General features: G+C 41.0%; 1 protein-coding gene across 2 annotated transcripts; it reads left to right on the top strand.

Moving 5' to 3' along the window:
* The first annotated feature begins 9,254 nt into the window (after window positions 1-9,254).
* On the top strand, window positions 9,255-21,818 carry TIGAR (TP53 induced glycolysis regulatory phosphatase). Of its 2 annotated transcripts, XM_075508670.1 has the most exons (7): window positions 9,269-9,405; window positions 11,171-11,327; window positions 11,580-11,617; window positions 13,859-13,980; window positions 17,214-17,291; window positions 19,797-19,907; window positions 20,336-21,818. In XM_075508670.1, the coding sequence occupies exons 2-7, from the start codon at window positions 11,287-11,289 to the stop codon at window positions 20,792-20,794; spliced, it is 849 nt and encodes a 282-aa protein (XP_075364785.1). In that variant the 5' UTR covers window positions 9,269-9,405; window positions 11,171-11,286; the 3' UTR covers window positions 20,795-21,818. The 2 variants fall into 2 exon arrangements, with proteins under 2 accessions (XP_075364795.1, XP_075364785.1); XM_075508680.1 differs by lacking the exon at window positions 11,171-11,327 and having other exon boundaries at window positions 9,255-9,405; window positions 20,336-21,817.
* Window positions 21,819-24,287: the final 2,469 nt, after the last annotated feature.

Consider the following 24,287-nt stretch of genomic DNA (forward strand, 5'->3'; position numbering starts at 1 on the left):
CACTGTGTTTATTACCATGTTCTCATGTACCTCAGAAATCACTCTCGGTTGCACAGTTTCTGTTCTCAAACTTCTTTTTTTTTTTTTTTTTTTTTGCTTTATCGAGTGTGATGCCATATCAAGTCAACGTTATTCTCTCACAACGTGCTCTTTAAGAGGTGTGGATGTTTATATGGTCAGGGGATGCTAGAAAGTGCGGTAGTAGACATGATCAGTGTAAACAAAAGTATTTAGAAAGTATGCGAGGTTGTTTTTGATGGATAAGACTCTGATACAGTGTAGTCTTGATTACCTTTTAAAAGGTTGTCTTTGTTCAGTGTTGTCATTTTTATTAATAACCTGTTGTTTTGACTAGTTTAAAGATGGTTCTAAGAAAAGTGTTTTGGCGGGATTAGGTATGCTGTACGGACAATAAACTCACCTTGACCTAAATTTGCCTGTCTTGGTTTTGTTCATTCAGTGTGAAGTTGGTGCAAAAGGAGACGTGATTCTGTGATTCTAGGTAGATGGTGTTAGCAGGCATATAAAATGTGAACTATTGAATGTTACCGTCACAGAACAAGTTTTCCTCTAAAACGTAGCTCATTGCCTACTGGGTAGGCAAATTCTGGCATGTTTCTTCTGTGAAACGGTCCTGTGAGGTTTAAGGAGAACAAAATCCTAAAAACGGTAAGTTGCTGGATCAAAACACTTTGTGGAAATTAAGTGGAGCTGGTGGAGGAGTCCTCGTAAGTACACAGAGCGCACACTTTTGCAACTAATTGAAATAGTATTTAAACCTCCACTCAGTTACTTGTTGCATTTAAAGGCTACTGCAAAAATTCTGTTGTTTGTCTTTCTATCAGCTTTGGGCAAACTGTGAGTAAAAGGAGAGGGCTTTGTGGTGAAGCCAGCGGGAAGAAATGAGCCTCCTTGCACCAAGTCTCCTTCTCAGCCCGCGCCCCGGAGGTGGGATGCTCGCCCTCGCCCTCTTCCACGTCTGTTGCTCGTGGATGCTTGCTGTGAATTGACCAACCTCTCCTGACGTGCTTGGCCTGACCTCAGGCTCTCTCCTTCTCCACTGCCATCCAGCAGCAGTCTTCTCCTACTGAATTTCAGGCCTTTGGGCACCCCTGGGGAGAGCAAAGAGGTACTGAAGAATGAAGAAGAGGTATTTGGGCAGACACACCAGGGAAAAAGTAACACCATCATGAAGTGAATAACACAGCCAAAAACAGAGAAGAGAAACGAAAGAAAAAAGGAAAAAAAAGATGTAATGAACAGGGAGAAGGAAAAATATTCAAAAGGAAAACCACGTGTTGCTAAAGTGAAGAAATATACGAGCAAAAATAAATAGATATGAACAAACAGAAAAAAAATCATGGATGGGTTAGGAGATATGAACTAAATCTTGAGGTTGTGAGTCAGGAGATACAGATCTTTCTAGTCATAATCACACAAACTTGGGAGCTGTGGCTTTAGGCAAAGGCTCTCAAAACTGCCCTGGAAAGTGACCTGTGAGCCTCATTTCACAGGTTGTCTGCAGCAAAGGTAGAGATTTTAAAGCATCACGAGTCCTCATGTTCCTCTGGCCACCATTTAACAACACGGCCAGCAATCTGCAGCATTTCATAGGTGTAACTTAGAGCCTGTAAAGAACTGGACCTTGTGAGGGTTCTTACACCTTCCATTTGTGGTTTAAAGCTCAAAGTGGTGCTCTCTGGCCTAATTTCAGGTTTCAGGGCATTAATTCCTTTCCCACCACAGTGTCACCAATAGTCCTGCAGGGATGTGCTCTGCAGTTTTGTGTTTTAAGAGGTTTTACTAAATCTAGGTTTGGCAGAAAAGACATTTTCTGTTGTCATTTAAGTAAATGTGTATTTTCAGAATTAGTGGATATAGGGCGCAGAAGCTGAAATTGAAATTAATTGGACAACAATTAATTGTTGTTCCCTTCCTTTAAAGAAAGCTGGCTCAATGCTGAGAAGCCACATACAATAGGGTTAAGTTCCATTATTATGTGGCCTGTGAAACTGTTTTATATTGTCATCTTCTTACCATCTGCAAACAATTTCTGCCCATCGTGATCCTATACTTTACATAAGGGCAGCCTGAGGATTTTAAGGAGGGACAACATAGCAAAATCATTCTTTAAAACAACTGCATGCTGGACTGACTTTTGTGTTTAAGAAAACTGTGGAGGCAAAGAGAAAGAAAGCTTTAGCATTGAGATTTCAGAAGAGAAAACCACCACACAATTGCTCAGTGTTTCCAATCTCAGTATAAGAGTTAGATTATCTTTTATTTTATATTTCCCCAAATCTTTCTATAGGGACTGGAAATGCAGTTTATCCTTCTAAGCAGGGAGTTTTCCTTTGCATTTCAAATAAGGCATCCTTACTGCTTGTTTCAGGAGTCTTTTCAAAAACTTCTATTGCAATTGCTGTATTTTTTAATTTGGCCATGAACTACGTAGCCACTCTTCCTTCTGTACTGCTGTAAAGAAGCAAAAAGCGCTACAAATCTAATGCAACCAGCACAAGCAGAATGAAATTCTTTCCCTGCTGAAGACAGTGGGAACTCCACTGTTGGCTTTTAATAGGTTTAATAATTTTCCCACCAACTCCAGTTCATTCTTGCCTCGTACGGTAAATTACCAGGCACATCAATAAATGTGAAGCTGATGTAAAGGCAGGTAGAATTTCTAAGTCTGGCCAAGTCGTTTCCTTTTTTTCAGCAGAAAAAGTCAGGATTTAGCTGCCAAGAGGTATGAGAGGCCTGGAGTCTATCTTTCTCAATATGATGTTAACACTTGAGCATTACATCGATGCTTTATCCTATTAAAATCAGCACACGGGACTCCCTAGGTCGCTGAAGCCTGCTGTCTGCAGTTACAGCCCATCAGTCATCCATGCTCTGCCTGGAAGGATGCACAGGAGGATGCAAAAATGACAAGCATTTTCAAACATACTGTAACTTGAACATCCCATGGGTAAAAAGCGAGAGAGACGAAGGGCACCTCGCATGCACTATCAAACAGATGGACTGCTTAATGGCAATGTAGATAATAAGGTAGAAAAGGTGTATTTTAATCTTACATTTCAAAGGGAAGAAACAGGCCAGGAAAGAGTATGGCTTTGCTTTTGCTCATGCAGGCGACTATTGCTGAGATACTTTCACACCCTTCTGTAGTCACTTGCAGGCATAAACACAGAGTAGTTGCATTCAGTTTTTAGAGACTTATATTAGAGCCTTCTCTGCGCTGTTTGCAAATTGAAGCCAGCCAGCTGGCATGAAGGGAAACAGGCTATGCTCTACTTCTTTGCCCCCCACAGCACACTGAATCATTTCTCCCAATTAAGGGAAAGTTTATTTTAAAAAGACTTTGGGGATCCCTTTAGATCTTTGGAGAAAGCTGGCTGTACCACGTTTACTTTGTACCTCCTTGAAATCTTAAAAAAAACCCAAACCACACTCTTTCATTTTTCTTAATACAATGGTATATTTAAAAGGGTTCTCAAAGGTGATTTGCATTTCAGCTGTGTGCGGCCGCAGGGGCACAGGTACCACAATATTTTCACACCAAAAAGAGTGCGTGGCAGCTGATGTTACTGCTGATGCTGCCAGGGGACAACAGTGAAAATTGTGGGGGTCTTAGTACGGACACTTGTCAGGGAGAACATCAGGCCAGCGCTCAGCATGGGCTTCAGGTGCACTGTGGGGAAGGGTCCTCAGTAGCGGAGATGTTAAATAAAGACCTGTTAGGCTTACAAGTTAAGGTGAGTAAAGCTGAGGTGTTTATGCTTAGGTATCAGCTCCGTACACAGTATGTCTGGCATGAAGGACTGCTCTGAGTTCTGCTGCAACTTGCTAGAGAGATAAAGGACCTGATGCAAACCACAGTAAGAAAAGTAAAGGAAAATGAAAAGGGGAAAATGTCTGTCTCCTTAAATGTCTGTCCTTCTGTGGAAATGATGTGGTGATAGCTCTGTCTTGCTATTGAGTTTTCTCTAAAAATAAACTGGGATGTTATTTGAGCTCTTCCAAAATGTAACATGCAGAAACTACAAGAAGAATTAGGACAGAGCGGTGAAGGAGAGAGAGAAAGGTCAGCAGACTGGCTGCGTTTGTGGCTGCGGCTCCTCAGATTACTTGGTAATGCTTCTTAGAGCAAAAACTCTGGTTCATCTGGCAGGAGACTAGCAAGCATCGCTGAAGAGCAATAGATTGACCTTTCTGATGACTAGGGTTTTCAGAACTTGAACAAAACTGTCAGTGGGACATAACTGGCTGGAGGATGAGGAATGAATTCAGGATTGTTATCCAGCACCCCTGAACAAAAATTTCCCTCAATTCTTCCAGCTTCCTCAAGTTCAACCTCTTTGCTTCTCCAATAAGTTTTTTATTTCAATTTCTTTGGATTTGCTTCTTACATACAACAAAGTATTGATCTTTCTGGAGTGCCCTGATGGTATTATTTAGTTTCCCAAGTTTAGGTATTAAGGCTTGGCCTAGTGTTATAGAAATTTGCAACAGAAATGCATAAAATTTGGATGTGATTCTCCCTGATGGCTAGCAGGACCAGAGCAAAAGATTAAATATGTGATCTGAGCGAAATGCAGAGCTTGTTGAATGGGCACTGACTAAAACTGGACTGTAAAACCCGAGGGTGCAGACTGCAGGAGGACCACTAGATGACGGTAACGTAACTCCTACAGCTGCAGCTATTCCTGGAGCTCCTCCAGGAGCTGCCTGGGGTTTCCCAGCCTTCTGGAAAGTAAAAGGTTTAACTGAACCTTCTCACTTCTCCGACAGCTCACCTGAACGCCTTCATCAACCTGAAAGCCTGCAGCCGCGACTTGAACTTTTACACTTAGGGGTTTGGGCATATTGGTGTGAAGTGCTGTTGCAGGAGCATGGAAGGTTTCTGTTCAGCAGGACAGTCACAAGGGCCTGACTCTGCTCCCTGTTTGCAACCAGTACACCACCCTGAAAATCATCTTAAAAATAATTAAACACTTGTCTAAAGTTACTTTTCCATGAAAGCGATTGATGTAGTTGCTGCAAAGGTATTGCACAGCCATGTTCTCCAGCCTGTCCAGTTAGAGAACTGGCCACAGCACGATCTCTGTGCTTGGGTTTGACCAAGTTACGAATTTCTTCGCGCCAGTACATCCTTTAGAGGCATATTACACAGGGAGAGGATTGGGGGAGGAAAAATCCCTGAAGAAATTCAGCCCAGGTTTCTGCTGGGCTGGTGTACTTGTAAGAGCAGGAAGCAAGATCAGATCCCAGATGACAAGTGGGCTGCCAGGAATATAGCCCAGCTGATGATTTCAGTTTTGCGTTCCCAATTGCTGACTGTTGTTTCATGCAGCCTAGATAACTCTCCCTGGATCGATGATATTGTCTTCTGATGTTTGTGATATGCAATCCATATGATGATGAATTTACTAGATTCGAGTTTAAAAGTTATTAGAATTAAACTGTCTCATTCAAAAATGTTTAATTTCCAGCTCCACAAAAGCTTTTTCTTCCTAAGATGACTTCCTCAAAATACTATTCATCATCTGATGAGGGAATAGCGCTCGTGTTAGCAGTTGTGCTTTATAAACACTTTGTTTCAATGGGACAATTTAAAAAATAGGCTCATGAACACAGATTGACATGATGTGCTACAGCAGATCAGAGAAATTGCTGAGGAGGAAGAAATTAAAAATCAGAATTTTAATGCTCAGGAAAAAATGTGCATATGCTATAAAGATAAAGGAGACACGAGCAAAGATAAGAAACTAAACAATGGAAAAGGGAAACATGATCTAGTAGCCAAACCATGAGGCTGTAAGTCAGAAGCTGCAGGCCTTTCGAGTTGTTTCCTCACAAACCCAAACTGTGTGACTTCAGACAAAGTCTCTTTCAAACTTTGCCTGAAGGGCTGTCACTTTTGCAAAGGGACTCATATCAAACCATGCACTTACAAGATTATAGACGCTACCAGTGTTGGCTCATATTTGTTTCTTGTCCTTCTAAAACATGCTTGAAACACAGCTGGTGTCTTATCATTGTAGCAAAACACAGTTGTTTTTAATGGTGATACAATAGAAATAGGTCAGAACTGAGTCATTTGGCACTGGCTCATTTAGACGCTAGACAAGTCACTAGTCTCACCCTTTGAAAATGTCAGTTCTGAAATCTGTGGAGGAGAGGCACTGCAGAAATACAGGGTTGTGCCACACTGCCAAAGCAAGATAAAAAGGGAACGAAACAGACCAGCCATTGCATTAAATATTTAATTTAGCATCTGTTTTAAACTTCTATCAAATGAAACAAATTATGTTTTAGTCTTCATTTAGAATTTGTTTGGTGTTAAAGCACAAACCAGTTTCAAAGTTAGGTCAGATCTCGGGCAACCCAGAAGAATTTCTCAAATGACTGATTTTTAGATAGCATTTATTCTATCTGGTTGTGAAATCCTAAAGGAAATACTCTCAGCTATCTGACCAACTAATATGTTGGTTAATCAGATTGTCTGTAATTCATAAAACTTCAGCTTTCTGAGGGGAAAAGGATGATTTGTGGTTGCTTCTTCTGTTATTTTGTCCATTTTACCAGCAGTAATTTCATAATGCTATTATTTAATAATAGCAATTGGGTCATTGCTCTCATTGCCTATTAGAAATCACCATTAGCAAAATGATTAAAATATTAATTTTAAATGCTATTTTCTTAGTTCTTGTGTGCTATTATAGCTCCTTGGATACTTTTGTTCACCCTTAAGTGACTTTCCTATTTCTTTCCTTGCTTTTTGCAACCGTAAAATAGGTATTACCTGTTATTGTATTCTACATCAATAACACAGTGATGATTTGACCAAATTTTTATGGTTAATTTCCTAAAATATCAACCATTTTGAATCCTTAATACTTCTGTCCAGCAGGACCTTTCCTCAGGTGAATGTTGCATTTCTGTGTTGAGGAAAACATCTTCTATGCCATATCCTTGCAGTTTGCCAAGATGTACGTGTGTTTTTTCATGAATCTTCAAAAGCGGGAAGTGGGGAAGGAACAGCAAAATAAATTTCTACTTTTGTAAGACTTTTTTTTTTTTTGCTTTGCTTTTTCAGTCTCACTAGGGAAAGTGAGGGTCTGAATGTCAAACCCTAGCAACTGAAGGAAGAATCCCCTTACTCACACAGCAAGTAATGCATAGGCAACAAGAGTGTGAACTACAAAATGCAGATGTGCCTTGTATCTTTCCACAAATGCTGTCAGTTGGCCCAGAAAGAACACTGCTATGCAAAAGAGAAGTGATTTATTGTATCTAGCTCAAACGTCAGCTTTACTCCTGAGTTTGAAAACATCACTGTGATATAGAGAGTGTGTAGGTGTAGGTTTGCTTTTCTCACTCCCCCCAACTGCCCTAATTCCTCTCTCTGTTATTTTGCAAGTATGATGGTGGCTGTGGAGCAAAAGTGGCCTCTGTCCAACAAATCAATCTGCAACAGTCTTAATACGAAGCTCACCCATCAGATCCAATTTGGATCCAAAAATTACATTCACCCATTGGATCCCAAAATTGCATTCCACTGATCTCCCATCTAGATCCCAAGAGCTGAAATGATGTGGGTAAACAGGACCTGAAGAAGAAGATGACAATCTGTCCCATTTTTCAGAAAATACATGGAGGCTTTGGACTTCTGCCACACAAGGCCAGCGTGGCCCCAGCTCGTTGTGGGTATCTGCGTTGTGGATGCCTACACCACACACTGCTTTGCCTTGTAAACTGCTGGTCTGAAATTGTTGCTGCGAAACGGCACCCATCTTTGCTGATGATCACTCAGAGGTACGATTTGGCTTCCAAGACTTCTAATTGACTTGTAATTAGCATAATTTATCCAACTATTGATATTACTCTGAGCAAAGTCCTGTTGCCGATTAGTGTTCTTAATTCAGTTGACGTAACAAGACTGAAAATCATCAAATATTACGTCTTCTGCAATGTAGGCATGGAGGTGTTGGGTTGACGGTTGGACCAGATGATCTTAGAGATCTTTTCCAACCTTAATAATTCTATGATTCTATGTGGTAAATAAAATTCTATGTGATTCTCTCTGGTCCCAGAATCATGAGATTATGTGAAAACTAGAGTTTTAAGGTGAAAGCCATCTGCTTGTAATTGTAAAGTAAGAACATAGAATCATAGAATCATTTAGGTTGGAAAGGACCTTTAAGATCATCAAGTCCAATCATAAACCTAACACTGCCAAGTCCACCACTACACCATGTCCCTAAGCACCACATCTTTTAAATACCTCCAGGGATGGTGACTCAACCACTTCCCTGGGCAGCCTGTTCCAGTGCTTGGCAACCCTTTCGGTGAAGACATTTTTCCTAATATCCAATCTAAACCTCCCCTGGCACAACTTGAGGCCATTTCCTCTTGTCCTATCACTTGTTACCTGGGAGAAGAGACCGACCCCCACCTCTCTACAACCTCCTTTCAGGCAGTTGTAGAGAGCGATAAGGTCTCCCCTCAGCCTCCTTCTCTCCAGGCTAAACAGTCCCAGCTCCCTCAGCCGCTCCTCACAGGACTTGTTCTCAACATGTGCCTCGAGACCTTAAAAAATGCTTCAGACCGGACACACCTCCCCTTTAATTTTTAAAATTTATAGGGCTGTTTGGTGCACACTGCCCACACCTGCAGCCACACAGAGCTGCAGTTCCCCCCCCCCCCCACTTCCTTCTGCCAAACGCAGACTGAACTTGCATCTCTCCCCACAGTCTCTGCCAAATATTGAGACGACGAACGCGTGCGCTGCAGCTTCAAACATATTTAACGTGGAAAAAGGTCATCCTGTAGGAAAGCGGGCACGTAATCGCGCTTCTGAACATCCGCGTGTCGTCGCGATGAGCTCTCGGAGTGGACGCAGCGAAGCTTTTGAGAAGAGAAACTCCCTGCAGAAGGCGGTTTTGCAGCTGCATGGCGCAAACCTCTTTATTTCTGGGGGGTCTGAAACAAACCGGGCCCTTTTGCGCTGGACGTGAGCTCCCGCCAGCCCGCCCCAGCGACGCTTCCACGCGCACGAGCGGCAGTTCCGCGAACGGGCGGCCCCGGGACCCGTTCTTACGCGTGGCCCCCGGCAGCCGCCGCCCGCCGCACCGCGACCAGAGCCGCCCCGGGGAGGGGGGACGGGAGGGGGGGGACGCGCTGCCGCCGGCTGCCGGCGCGGGTCCGCCCCCCCCCGCCTCCTCCCACCGCCGCGACGGGACGGCGGGGGGCGGGCCCGTGACGTCACCGGCGGGCGCGGGGCGGCCGGGCGCCGCAGTGCGGGCAGGAGGCGCCGGCGGCGGCGGCGGGGGGAGGCTGGGCCTGCGCGCACCTGTGCGGCCGCGCTATGGTTCGCTTCGGGCTGACCGTCGTCCGGCAGTGAGTACTGCGGGACCCCCCGCCCCCGCCGCTGCCGGGTCTTGCCCTTCCCCCATCTTCCCGCTGCTCTCCCCCCCCGCCCCCCCCCGCCGGTGCCGGACGGGCTGTGACGTCAGCGGAGTTCCGCGCCCCGCCCTCCCCCCCCGGGGCGGTCCGTTAGGTGCACGCGGCTCCGTCAGGAGTAACGGCTCCTGTCAGTCAGTCAGTCAGTCAGTCAGTCAGGCGTGGCGGGCGGAGGTGCGCCGTGAGGGAGCCCGCGGGCGGCGTGAGCGCTGGGCTGGCCCTTGAGGGAGGCGGGGTGCCGGCGCTCTGCGCCCCGGAGGTGCCGCTGCGGGCTGGGCAGGGAGACGCTTGGCCCGGAGGGGCTGTGTAGTTACTGCCTCTGGTGTTACTAGGTCTGGCTAAGTACGTGAGCCTGTTATACTTTAGTAGAGCCTACTATACTTTAGTTAACCAGATAAGCCAAGCCCTATCGGTATAGTTTGGTACTGATGGAAGTACGGGGTTATACATAACCTTGGTAAGCGCTGTTTGTGAACTTCTAGGTGACTGCTTATAAGACCTTTCCTGTGCCAAAAGCTCTCTGGTGGGGCAAAGAGCTCGTGTAGGGATGGTAGTCTAACATTTCTACTGTGAAATGTTAAAGAATTGGCATTTGTGTTTTAGTTAAAATTGTTACGGTGAGTTTTTCTTTCAAGCTACAGTAGATGTTGACAAAGATTTGTCATTAACTAGACTAAGTAGATCCAGCTTCCTGCAATTGACAGTAGTTAACTGTTTAATTTTTATGAAATTAATGAAATATTTTTTCCCCTTTAGCATAATACAGTTTAATACTTGATCAGTGCAACTGGAGCAATGATGTCTTTTTTTTTTTGCCTTCTGATTTTCCTCCTGTTAAGAGTTACTCTTGGCTTCCCTTAAAGGCCTGGATCTGCTGACTTGGTGCTGCAGTTGCAGCCGAACTTTTACATCACCTAGAAAACATGTGAGCCTGAAATAATTTGTTGAACTTGAAATCTTCAGGTGGGACTCTTGCAGACTCTTAAGAAAGATGTCAGTTTATTCACCAGCAAGTGGATGGGAGATCATCCATCACACTGTACTTGCATATGCTGTTCTGTCTTAGTGCTACTTGGAAAACTGTACATTCTGCTCTTCCCCCACCTGCACCCCCACTGATGACCAGCAGGATGGACTCCATCCAGCCTGCTGCATTTTCTTCAGGAGGCTGGAAGTAGCTGCCAGGACATGGGGTGAGCCTGAAGAATTAAGTTGCTGCCCCCTGTGCAGGAAAGAGTTTAAAGTGTACTAAGATACAATGTTTTCTCTTAAAAGTACTGGCCTTCTGTGATCAGTTACCTGTTTGGGGCTCATCTTGGGAACTTCTGCACAGCAGTGTTGATAGCTCTCTGTGTAAAAACCAAGCAGTACACTTGTCCTTAGTACTGCAAAAAACTTAAGCACATGACATTTCAGTCAGGTGAGGAGTCTCAACAAAGTCAGCATGCTTAACTTTGTTCATGTCAAGTTTAGTTGTTAGATTTTCCCTCCTGAATAAATCTGCACATGGTTTTAGTCACTCTTCTCTTGAAATACTGTCAATTAGGGTTTTCAAGGTAGAAAATTCTAATTCTTAAAGAAGCTGATGTTCATGCTAGTAGTTTTTCTATAGCTCTGGCTTCCTTATGCTGTGTTACTTCAAGGTGTGCAGCGTGCTCTGCTGCTATCTTTGATAAGCTCTTGAATTGGCTTCCCTTTAAAGCACAGAGGTCCAGTTGGCTGGCACATGCTTTTCATAAGAGGACTCCAGAGTCTTCCTGCATCTTCCCTCTCTCCAGCATAGAGGTGTTATTCTACTAGATAAATTATGCTGCATTTATGATACATTTAAGAAATTACTTCCCTTCCTTTTATCCCAGGTAGGTTTGTCTTAGTAAATATTGATGGCATGATTGGGGCTGACTACTTGAAAATATTTGGTGTGGGTTTTTTTTTTTTAATTGTAGTCTTCAGATACGTCTTTTTGCAAAGACGCTGTGCTGTACTGTATTTAATTTTCATTTTTCATATTCAGACTCTGCTGTCTCCTGTTGGTTTCTAGCATAATAATGTTTTTGAACATTCAGTAAAATTATTGTGAGTTAATTTTTTTTGTTTATAATCTCTTTCAGTGGCGAAACAAGATACAACAAAGACAAGATACTGCAAGGTTAGTGTCAGTTACTCTGCTAGCTTGTTAGAGATGGAAAATCATTCATCCCTGAAAAATGTGAAATTCTGTAACCAACTGCTGAAATGTTAAGTATTATTACAGCATAATATTGTACACCTTAGGAGACTTCATTTGTAAGCCAGGATGTTAGCTTGATAGCTTTACAGAACTATGAAGATTCTAAGTCAGTCTCCACAGAATATCAACAAATAGTGATGCATTTGTGATATCAACAGGAGTATTAGGATAGTTCCTTTTTCTAAACAGGGGGAAAAAAAAGTTACCTGTAATCAAATAAAGCGATAGCAGCACCTGTTACTAAGGATGCCAGAATGTCCCATAGCACTGTGTTAAATCTCAGTAGTATGAAGCCTGCCAAAGGGGCTTCTGGGGCTCAGATGAGAAGTGAGAGTTGCAGCCCTGGTGAAAAACCAGGCAGGTGCCCGTTTGTATGATGGAGTTGGTAAGGAGCTGCAGAAGGATGGGTAACGGTCATGTTGTAAAGGAGGCTATTGCCTTAAGAAAGTAATCTGTCACTTGCAAAAAAAGCCTATGGTAGAGCAAGGAAGAATGAAAAGAAAAGATTGTTTAAATGCTTGAATTGTTCAGTCCCAGCTCTTTCTAGGATGGCAGTCTTTAGACAAAACATTTAAAACCAGACTTCTCCTTAGTGACTGCTGACTTGTACACCCAGAACTGAAAACGCTGAGCTGCTTGGATGTCTGCTGTAGGAAAACTGAGGCTCGCCACTGCAAGGAACCTAGTGGGGTTGTACTCTGAATAAATAAACTTTATACGATGCTATGTGCTGTGAGGAAGAATTGTGCTTCCAGATTTTCCTACTTCTGTTTTGACATTGCAATTTACAGTTCTTGCAACATGGCTTTGTGCTCCTAATAAAGTGAATAAAGAATATTCCCCTGCTTTATGTTCTTAAAAGTACCAATGATGTCTTTTAAATTCCTAGCCCTCTGTGTCAAATGACATGTAGTAGGTTCCTCTCCCCTCTCCAGCGTAGAAAGTGAACATTGCCTTGTGTTTCGAGAGGCGTAAGACCTGTACCAGCATGGTGGGGTGTGAGGTCTCACATGGCTGAATTACAGACGAGGTGCTCGGAACTCAAGTTCTGCACTTCTGGTGTCCTGTCTTTTGCTATTGGAAGCATATAAATGACTGTGCATTTGCCTGGTGAGAATTGTTTTTTGTTGTTCTGGATCTGATGAGAATTGCACACTCTCTGCTTTGACTTCCTACAAAAGTAAAATAGGTGATACAAGTGTGGACATAGCAATTTGTTACAGGTTTGTCCCTCTGCCACAGTTCTTGGTTCTCCTACAGACTCTCTGAGCCGTGACAGGAGCACACCTATTTCATTCAAGTTGGATTACTACAGTGCTGGTTCTCTCAACGCTGTCCTAGAGCTCTGTGACCAGCTAGTTTCACAGACTACTTTGGCTGAAAACAATTTTTGGAAAGGTTGCTGCTTTTCAGCTAGGTTTGTTCCATCAACACGCTCGCAATGCAGCTGCATGAGCATTAGTGTCAATGTGCAAGGTGGAGCAGGGGAGAGGAAGAGACCGCAACAGATTGTGTTTATATCAGCTATAAAATTCTTGTGAAACTGTGTCTTTGGCAAAGAGTGCATGCTGCTTTCCATATTACACAGAATCCCTTCTTGTTGCCTCATTTCTTCAAGGCATTGTTAACGTTAGGGAATAGGGAGGAGCAGGCATTTCATATTTGTCAGAACTTGACTCTCCTGATGTGCATGTTTTTTCCATGTATGTATTTTAGTATCAACATTATCTCAATTGTATTGTCCTTTTTCTTATTTACAATCAACAAACCTGTTCATAGAGTTTCAGTGTGAGATTCCTCTTGCAGGCAGCCTACCACTGACCATTCTAAAAAGAACAAGTGGTTTGAAATGACTACTCACATTTAGAAAATACAGGCCTCTGGTTTACGTTTAAATTTGTCTTATGTATACATTAATATAAATATCATCGATAACGATCCTTCTGTCTTCCTAGCCTGTACTCCCTTTTTTCATACAGTATGTGTGACTGAGTTTAGGGAAGACCAGAGGAACAGTGACTTAGTTACTAATGGTTGGCTTTACTGAAGGAGAAGTATTTTATTATGACTGAGCAGATTCTTTATTGCTGCTGTGCTTGTTCAGCTGCTAAATGATCTAAAATTTGCATGTCTTAATGTTGATGGGTTTTTATTTTGTAGGTCAAGGAGTGGATGAGCCGCTCTCTGCAACTGGTTTCAGACAAGCAGATGCTGCTGGTTTATTTCTCAGTAACGTGAAGTTTACTCATGTCTTTTCAAGTGACCTCCTTCGAGCAAAGCAGGCAAGTGCTTCTTGAAGCAACTGAATGTAAATATTAGCTTCAGAATTTGATGTTTATTTGCTATTGATGATGCAAAAATAATACAGTGACGGACAGCCAAAAGCTATTTTGATGGACTTAGAACTACGGTTTGAGTTGTGTAGAATTCAAGGAAGCCCACAGTTAGGAAACGATGAAGGCCAGCTTGCTTTGCAGGATGTCACGCAGTGTTGTTGTTATGGGTTTGCTGTTATTTTCTGTGCGCATAGGTTCTTGCTAAAGGAGTAATCGGGACTTAGAGGTAACACAGACTGAAGTCATTTTTTCTTTGAAGAAGGAAAACAAATTGGCTGTGATATTGTTGTACTGTCTTATGCATTGCAGCTGTATGCTGTGTTTTTCTGAGGAATGCAGGACAATATAGGCAAGATCAAGTTTGCTGTAAAGTCAGTACAAGGATCATTAAATGTGCAGAGAGGTTGGATTTTGGCAGGAACATAGTAGCACATCTCTCACCTTGATGCACTATTTTAATAGGTAGGTTAAAGAGGAAAAAATGTTACTTACTGAGTGGGATTACTGAGTGTAATCCCACTTACTGAGTGTGCTGTAGCAGCACAATTTAGGCAGAAAACAAACCAGAGAGACAGGGAGTGAGGAATGCAATAATTAGATGTTTTGAAAATGTATAATAACTGCCTGACAAAGTCACTTCCGTTAAGTGTGTGAATGGCAGTGATTATATGTAAAAACATTAACAGCGCTTTATAAGGTTCATAAGACTGTCTGTGCTATGTGCCTGCCTTAGGGGAATTGTTTTTGAATGTTCAGCCACTTGAGAGTGAGGTTGCTATTTTTTTTCCTTATATTAGAGACAGCCTTTTCCATGAGAAGTGTTTGCACTCTTATAATGTAGAAGACAGATGTGAATTTGTCCTTTGTGTTTTGCCATTTGTTTGACAAGCTATCCAGACTTTGTGGAAGCTTTTCCAAAGATGTGTAAAGCTGCAGTTCCCATTTGCTTGGAACTCCCTTTTTTGGCAGCTGCAAATCTATGAAGAAGTGTCTTTTACTATGCTGTCACTTCATAACTCAAGTATGAGAGGAATGTGCAAGTTTCCTTGCCAAAGAGAAAAAATCTTTTCTAAAGAAACTGTTAGCAGTAAAGTTTAGTTTTCCTTGCAATGCCTTCTGTATCAGCTGTGGTCAGGGTGTGTACTGGTTATTGGAACCGGGAGTGGTGCGCGGTCCTCTGGCTACTGCCCGTGGCTGACAGCTGAATGTTCAGGCCTGAGCAGGATAGGAGAAAACCGGGATGTGTGCAGAGAGAGTTGTACTAGCTAGGTAGGAATTCTGAGAGCTACAGGAGATGCAAAGTGGGCAGGCATAGGAAATGCAGAGAGAGGCTTTGCAGGGAAGCCTGTTTGAGAGAATGAGCCTAGGAGGGAGGGTCAAAGACTAGCTCCAGAAATTAGCAGTGTAGAAGAGAGCAGGCAGACCTGCAATGTGAAAATGAAAAAAAAGACTAGTTGGGCAGACTGGGATGTGGTGTGAACAGAGCATAACTCCATAAGACTTGTAAGCTTAACAGAGCAAAGTCTGCAGGGGAACATGGGGCCTACTGTGAGATGCTCATGCTGTTGGGACAAGAACTCTGCAGCAGTGAAGGTGGGTTCAGGACTGGGACAGGCTGGGCCCTGAGAAGGACGAGAGAAAATCTTTTGAGTCTTTTCCATGTGTAAAGTGAGGCTAATATCCCTTCTCTTGCTGTGGTACTGTGAAGATTCAGGAACATTTCTGAAGCATGCTGGTATTCTAGTAATGGGTAGTGTAGGAAAGGTATGAGGAAGTTAATCTCTTCTTCAGAGCAGATTTTGGTTTCAGCACAGTAAATGAGGCTTCATGTTTAATATTTACAGTTCAGACTATGAATTAGTGCTCAGTAGGTGAATGTTGTCTATTCTATGTACTGAACGAGATCTCAGTCCTGGAGAAATTTCAGGATATAATCATACAATTAACTATGCTTATTCATATATACAAGGAAGTTGATTCAACCCTATCTGAATTTGGACATTATGCTGTGACAGAAATTTAAAGTTGCAACATAAAGCCTTTCCTAAGCCACACATTAAATAAGTCGTAAAATCTTGTTAGTACAACAAGGGTGTTTATTATTTGTCAGAATCCAAGGAGCCTTTTCAAAATGAGTTCTTTCAATGTCAGTTCGATTGGATGTGGACATCTGCACAAGACTTCCAGCTGATATTACCAGTCAAAACTGCATGTGAATCCAGTACAGCCTTCACACTTTGGTGCATATAAGAACAGGAGCAGGTTAGCCATCCTTTAGTTCCCATTATTGGCTGTGGCAGTCAGACAGGTGTATAATATCCAACATGCTAGAGCCTGTATTAGGCAATGCTTTTTCCAAAGTAGCGTCAGAATTTCCTCTTGATCAGTTGTCTTGCCCTCCCAGCACCCCCAAAATCACATGCTTCCTTGGAAGAAAAAGAGATACATAGCACAAAACTCAAGATGTCCAGACTATTGTTAAAAGCAAACTAAGCCCTTTCGGTTTTCTCTGTCTCTTGGCCATGCTTTTAAAAGGCAGGTGAATACAATAAGCTAGATTATTTTTTTTTCCCCAAGTGTATCATCCAGTGCATTTCCCTCGTAACATTGAGGCTGACACTTCAGTATGTTGCCAGCAACACTCTCCTGCCTCTTAACTGCTTCAAGAGTATTTGATTTCTGAGGTGCATTAAGTAGCCACTTGCCAGGAAGTAATTTCATTTGTTAGATGCGATGTTTTTTGCAGTCAGATTAACTCATCATTTTTTAGGAATGTGCTGCTTGTGAGTCTGACGCACGTGCTACGTGTAAAGAATGTGTTGGCATGATTGCTTTGTGAGTGGCAGTATACTCAAGAGATGTGGCTTTTATCCTGGTAAATCCTGCTGCTGCTGTGCGTCTTGCTGCACACCTTTCATGGGTGCTAAGTGTGTTCAACTGTTCTGGACTTTGAATTGTGAAAGAACTTTCAGAAGATTGCAGATTTTCTGCCTTTTGTGGCCTGACGCAGGCCATATATCCAATTCTGACAGACACTACTAGGTGAAAAACTTTTTATCTTGTTTGTTTGGGTTGTTGGGTACTACTAATGTGATTCACATTGACTGCAGTGGTGTAAGATGGTCTAGCTGTCCCATGAGAAAACAGCTTATTGATGTGACTGTATATTCACTTTTTAGACTGCTGCCACAATTCTAGGAAAAAATAAGTTTTGCAAAAATTTGGAAATCAAGTATGATGCAAGACTTCGAGAGAGAGTAAGTGCCAAAAGAGTTTGTTTTAATATTGAACATTGAACAATTTGAAAATGTAACTTACTGCTGATGGATATCTTGGCTTCTTAAATGGTAGATTTAACAGTGGGGAGCACTATTTGATGTGTTTTTAATCACTGAAAACTGAACTCTTCACATCAGGTACTATAAATGGTTTGCAGAATTGTGAAGCAAAGCCAAAGTTTAGTGATTAGTGCTGTAATTGTGATGCTTTAATGATTTAAGTAAGGTGAGATTTACATGTAGAGGGAATTATCTTAAATGTAATAAACAGCTTAGCTCTATTTTCTAACCCCATATGCAAAGTGTTAAAGATACTCCCTCTGCCTACCTTCTCTAGCCTGCTGGCACAACTCAATGTTGGCTTTTTAGCTGTTCATACCTTTTCATTTGCATAAAGACTACTGGAAAGCTTTCTGCTGTCCATGGAACAATTACTTTCCTGATTAGCCTCTCTGCCTGATAACAGGCATTATTGTACCTCCTGTCTGTTTTTAAATATGTCTTGATCAGAATAAACTGGGATGCTGGCTGTTTCTGGTAGTATGAAACACCCTTCAGATGCTACACTGAGAGTGTCAGCTGAATTTTAAATAAGGAAATGCTACAAAACCAAAAGTGGGAAGGCATATTGCCAGCAGGCAAGTAAGTGTTTAAGGAGCTGAACGTGATTGTAGCATTTCCTATTTGGATCCTCTTTTTCTGTCTGAAATTCCAGTTCTTCTGGAATTCCCTGAAATCCCCTGAAATCAGCAAGTTAAATGCCTCCCAAACTTCTTTAGTTGCTTTACCACCTGACGTTTTTGAAAATATTACGGTTCGTGATACAGAATTTTAGAAAGAATAATCTTAAGTCTCTGTTACACTTTTTTTTTCCCCTTTCATGGTGTTTGTATGGATGTATAGAAATGCCAATACAGTGTCTGCAGGCCACAGGTTGTAATTCACTACTCTGGATAACTGGAATAAAGTTTGAATTACATGAAAAGAAGCAAAGTCCTTTAAAAGAACCTATGTCACTGACCCTATTAAGCAGGTTTTATTCTCTCCTGCCTTGCTTTCATGAGAAAAGTCTGGAAAAATCTTTAAGATTAGGATTTCATTTTCAGTGACTTCAGAGCTTTTATTTCTTCATGTCTTTCCTAGTGTTCTTAAACTGCCAATATTTTGCTTTATAGAAGGGGATTGAGAGGCTGAAGTAAATGTGTTTCAGTACATTTCAATTCTGAAGACTGTAATAAATTAATTATTACGGCATGTAATAGCATATCCACAGCAAGTGGATAGTGACATAGAAGTCAAAAAAGCCTCAGTATGAGTATGTGTCTGTATCCTAGTCATCAACATCTGGATTTCTGGAATGTGTGTAACTGAGTGTTTGACAGTATAGCATCAGCTCTTACTTTCTCAAAATACTCATCATAACTGCAGCATTTTCACTGTCTTCGGACGTTCCAAGGAAGGACTAAAGCTTTCCACTTGAATATATTTTTTCATCTGTTAGTGGTAGTGAAGTATTCATCTTCAGAGGGAGAAGTATTAATCTGTTTTACCATTGTTAGAGATGTGCCTTGGAAAGATCTTCAAGGTCAAAAATGGTAATGTACATCCAAGTATATCTATCTTGTAAAATACATTACAGATGATAAAGATCATGTTTTATAATGGGACTTGTAGTGATCCAGAATAACTAGCTGGTATATATGGGTTCGTACTACTGTTTCTCATATGGGCTGTGTATTTGGAGGTCTCAGGAGTAAGCATGTCACTGAAGATAATTAATTGCATGTTCTCTGAGTCCATTAGCATATGTTTTTAAGATCTTTTTTTGCCCTTTTTTGTTTTCTGAAAACACTGTCCACAGCAATAATGTACGTCCTGAAAAAGTGGGGGGAGGCCTTATTGTTTATTAATAGGTAGAGTACTTGTGGTTTTTTTACTTTTTTTGTTGTTGCTGTTTTTAAAAAAATTCTGATTTTTAAAATGGACTTCTCCTCTGTTGTGGAGATTTGAGAGGTCTGTAGAGAAAATATTTATTTCTTACTTGTGAAAAATAATTCCCTGTAGTCTTTCTGCAAATGAAAAGTAAATGGAGTTTATCCTTGTGTGAACAGCTACATACAGAGGTGTTTGCAATGTAACCTCAGTTACAAAGACACTTGAATTTTGTATGCTAAGAATGAGTGTCAAGAATGTAGGAAAAAATCTCAAGGCAAAAGTCAGGTTTTGAATCTTAGTACTTTAAATGAGGTGCTGCTCTTAATGTATTTCTCTACTCAGCAATATATATATACACTTTAACTTAAATAGCAGATATAAAGATACCTCCTCCCCAACATTGGAATAAAATGTAAAAGGTACTTAAGCCTGCACGTTACACTTGAGGATCCAAGAAAACAAAGCTGTTAAGAGATGTTCGCATTGGAAGCAGTACTGGAGACTTGATGTGTCTTGCTGAGTCCGCTCTTTGTAACTTGCCTCTTACAGAAATATGGTGTTGCAGAAGGAAGGCCTTTGACTGACCTCAAGGCTATGGCAAAGGCTGCTGGAGAGCAATGTCCTTCATTCACGCCTTCTGGAGGAGAAACACTGGATGAAGTATGGTATTTATTTATTTGTGCTCTAGTTTCTAGGTTATTTCATCAGTGCAGATGCAGCTATTGCATGCTTAGGAACATCTTATTGAGAGCTTAGCCCAACCAAAGGTAGTTAACTTTCCAAGCTAAAAACGCTACCTGATGTGATTGCAGTGGCTGCCGAGTAGTGAACCTCTTTAGAACTAAAATATTGATTCTGAGACTGACTCCTCATGAAGCTCTCATTTGCAGAAGGATGGTGGCAGTTACTCTCAACCTTGGCTTTGGAGGGCAGAGGAGTTTTTACAGCATGCAGTAACTTACCATTGATTTCTGAGACTTGTCTGTGATAAATGTTTATCTTTTAACTGAAGTAGTTATAGTTCAGATTTCTGAAAGCCAGTGTCTCTTGCATTCTTCACAATGTACTCTTCTGACCTTTCTCTTTAGGTAAGAGAACGTGCAAGGGATTTTTTTGAGTTTCTGTGTCGGCTAGCTGTTGAATTGGAACAGAAAGAACAAGACATGCATGGTGCAGCAAGCAGAAGCTCAGGAACATCTGGAGAACAGTTAGTTTTCCCTTGGACAAACCACTGCAGTGAAGCAGAGCTTAGCTCTGGCAATGGTGGAGCTTCTAACATGTTAGATGCCAATATATTAGTGGTGAGTCATGGAGCCTACATGAGGAACTGGATTGGTTATTTTGTTTCGGATCTCAACTGTACTTTACCAACAAATTTAACAAAGTCTCAGTTGTCTTCTGTCAGTCCCAATACAGGAGTTAGTCACTTCATTATAAAACTTGAAAATGGAAATTTGTTAAAACCTGAAATCACATGTGTTTGTCTTAATCAAGACTCTCACTTAGTGGATGTGGGAGCTGAATGTGTAGCTTCAAAAGTGTTTTAAGAGTCTTTGTAGGGGGAAGTGGTTTTAGATCACCATTATACTAAGCTTGGGAAAAGTATCTGTAGTAATTACTGAGATTGACTGGAGTTATTGACGCTAAACTGCAAAGTTGAAGACATGCAACTGCGTACCATCTTAAAATAACACAATTTGCATGGTTCTAGTGGACAATATAAGTTGGCACTAGAGAAATAACACATATGTTCTTTATGAACAGAAACATACTTCAATCACTTGCATATCTGCTCCTAGAGTGCGTATTTTTAAAAACTTCTTTTGATTAGTCCATAATTATTTTGGTTATCTCCAGGTAAAAGAGTTGAGGAGGGGACAGGAATGGTACCTCAAAGATGAGCTATACTGTATTCTTGGTTTATTACAAAATGCTATATTGTAATATTAAACATATACGTTGTCTTAAAATAACTTTTTTGAATGCAATAGTATAACTTAAAAAGGAGCATTGCCTGGTGGAAAAGGTTTGGTACAGAGTCAGGGGACAAGTTCCTGGCTCTGATACTAAGTAACTGTGAGACTCTGGGCAAATCCCTTTTCCATTTGTAAAATGGGGATGATGATATACCTACCTCGCAGGAGCGTTTTGTAAGAAATTGTTAGTGTTGTTGAGACCTCTGTTGAAGAGCACTGTACACAAACATAAAGTATTTATTTTTAACTGTAAGCAGGATGAGGAACCTCATGTGCACATAGTTGAAATAATGGTCTCTCTTCTGAAAAGGAACCTTCTCAATAGGGTGAGTTGTACCCAACTAGAATCCGGTTGTCAGTTGCAGTCATACACTTGATGGATGAATATTTTTGCCTAGAATTAGGCAAGTTTGCTTGATGATTGCTTATAGTTGCTGTTAGTACTGCATTCTTTCCCCACTGAGGTGTTTGTAGTGTTACCGTGTAAGCTTATCTGACTGATGTTATTTATAATATCCACATACTTTTTCTTCATTTGCATATTTTAAGCCTGTTTAAAAAAAAAAAATTAAAGGTTCCTGAATAGAACTCAGTGTCATCTGTATCTCTTTTGAGGTAGAAATCTTTATTAATATTACTCTATGAAGCTTTGCTCAGATCATATAACTTCTTTTTTTTTTTTTTTTCCACCCTGAAAAACCCAGGCTGGTCTTTTACTGTGAAAAAGAGCCCTTTTTAGGGCTGATGGATCAGTGCTATCCTGACTCTTACCTGGAAGAACTGCTGATGTTAAAATGTTACGGACATACTTAAATTGCTTGCAGCTGTACAAAATTAACTGTTTGACTGAAGTTTTAATTTTTTGTAATTTTAAGAAATATGCTGTCCTGTGTACTTTAAACTACTTGGCTACTTTGCCTTGAAGCAGAGACTTGAATTTTGAGGAGGAAAAAGAGGTTGCTATTGTTTCCTTGAAGAGGTGGGTACCTATACTTAACTGTGGCCCTACTAAAAAACAGCAACAGAATTATTTAATCTGACTCTAGTGACTGTACTTTGACTGTAACTGTGATTCAGTAGGAAAGTTCTCATGATTCCTACTTGAACACAGAAGGGGGATCTCCTCCTTTCTCTGTGCTGTTTGCCCAATGCTAATACTGCTAGAATGTAGAGGATGAAGTGGGAAGTGTTCAGCCCTGTGGTGACCAGAGGTAGGCTTCTAAGGTAGTGCTCTCCAGAACCTGGAAAAGAGTCCAAGGCTTTTTACTTGCAGCGGGGCTTGTTTATCTAGCAAATGACCATGAAACCATCTGCTGCTGTGTCTGAAGACTAGTCCATAGAGAGTAAAGCAGCTTACCTGATGTGTAAAGATGGAAACTAGTAACCGGTGTCAGCAAAGATTGGTCTTTCAACCTCCAACACGTTACATAACATGAAGGACTGGACGCTCTTAAGTTGGGTTGGCAAATTTAATTTAGAGTTTTAAACTGAACTTCCGCATCGATAGGCTAAACTTGTTACTTACTGATCAGCTGGCTTCCTTTCATTTCTTTACAGATACAGAGGAAAGCAGCTTCATTATGGTTCCTCTTTCCCCATATGAGGCAAGTCATAAATGTACGATATATCTGGGCAAAGTTTTGTGACTCGGGATTTTCCAGCAAACATGAAATCTTCATAACATAGAATCCTGGGAAACTTAAGATTTCTCAATAACATAAAAACAAGCTTTGGTCAAAATGGCTCTATTTCAAGTTTAATTTTATAAAAGCAGTCTTTGTTCAAAACAGAGGTATTCTTAAGCAAAGTGTTTCAGTGTTATTGAGAAGTAAAAATTTCTGAATTCAAATAGTCACAATAAAATGTTTAGAAAATTAGTAAAATTTTTTTTTGAGAAAGCCAGCCAGCTGGAAAAATCTTTGGTAGCCAACCATTATTGACATTATGCATGATTACCACCTAAACAGTAAGTTTTTGTTTGTGAAATTAAAAAGGGTCTGTTTCAACTCAAAGGTACAGCGGTGACATTGGTAGCTTGAGGAACTGTGCAAGACTTTTGTTTAAAAGTGTCCATAGATTTTTTCACAAATAAGATAATTCATTCTTAATATACTAAAGGAAATAAGTTGTGTACACAGGAAGTAAAAATGGGAATGTGGGCTTTTGCAGAGGCTTCTCGAGCTTCTTGTGAAATGCATTTTCCTAGAGGGCTCCTGAATACTAAATTGATGATCACAGCCAAAGACGGTAAAAAAGTTTTCATTATGACTGCTAACAGAGTTAATGGCAGAGGGTGGGACGGGAGTTCATTCTTAATTTGCTTGTCACTGGTACTGCCTGTTTATTTCAGGAAGGCTAGTTAGATCGCAGGAGACTATCCTGTTGGTGCTTTAAATAGCTTGAACTTTTCTGTACTTGCTGTGTCCTGAATTTGGTCAGTCATTCCATTAATACTTCTTGGAGCCAGAGTAACCAAGTTGAAAATATGCATCCTTCATCAGCTAGAAAATGAGTGGAGACCTAATACATTTTCCTTCCTAAGTCAGTAACTTTTGTCAAATATTTCAAAACACACTAGTGATTTCTGTGCTTCCCTTGGTTTAAAAGGCTTCTTTTTCTTCCTTGTCTACCCTCAAGCAAGTTAATTAACATTTTATTCTTGCTGATGAGGTAAATATTTTATGGGAACATCTATTTATTTGTCAAATGCTTTGCCACTTCTTGGGTAATACTCTTCCCATAGGGATTTTTGACTCTTCCTCTATAATATGCTTTACCTTCTTTAATGTATTTGTAGGTGGTTAAAATTTAGACCCATCCTGAGAAACCTGTCTTTATGATTGTTTTCTTTAAGTTATTGTTAATAGATTCTTTCATCTTGTGTTAACTCTTGCATAGGGCAAGCAGCAGGTACGATAGTGTCTAACCATGAAAAATAACAAAGGGTGAAACCATTCAAGTTTTCTAAACGGCTTCTATGTTAATGAGGTAACATTTTTCAATGAAAAACTTATGAGCCAGAATCTCCTAATTAAGACTTTGTAAAACTCACTAAATCGGTGCA

Source organism: Mycteria americana, chromosome 1 (genome assembly GCF_035582795.1).
Source record: "Mycteria americana isolate JAX WOST 10 ecotype Jacksonville Zoo and Gardens chromosome 1, USCA_MyAme_1.0, whole genome shotgun sequence".
Taxonomy (NCBI): domain Eukaryota; kingdom Metazoa; phylum Chordata; class Aves; order Ciconiiformes; family Ciconiidae; genus Mycteria; species Mycteria americana.

What these genes read in the sequence shown, in the direction of transcription:
- TIGAR (XM_075508670.1), top strand. Translation starts at nt 11,287, where the DNA reads ATGATACATTTAAGAAATTACTTCCCTTCCTTTTATCCCAG. An exon ending in CAAAGACAAGATACTGCAAG is followed by an intron (nt 11,618 to 13,858) that starts GTTAGTGTCAGT and finishes TTTATTTTGTAG; the next exon opens with GTCAAGGAGTGGATGAGCCG. An exon ending in GAGGAGAAACACTGGATGAA is followed by an intron (nt 19,908 to 20,335) that starts GTATGGTATTTA and finishes CTTTCTCTTTAG; the next exon opens with GTAAGAGAACGTGCAAGGGA.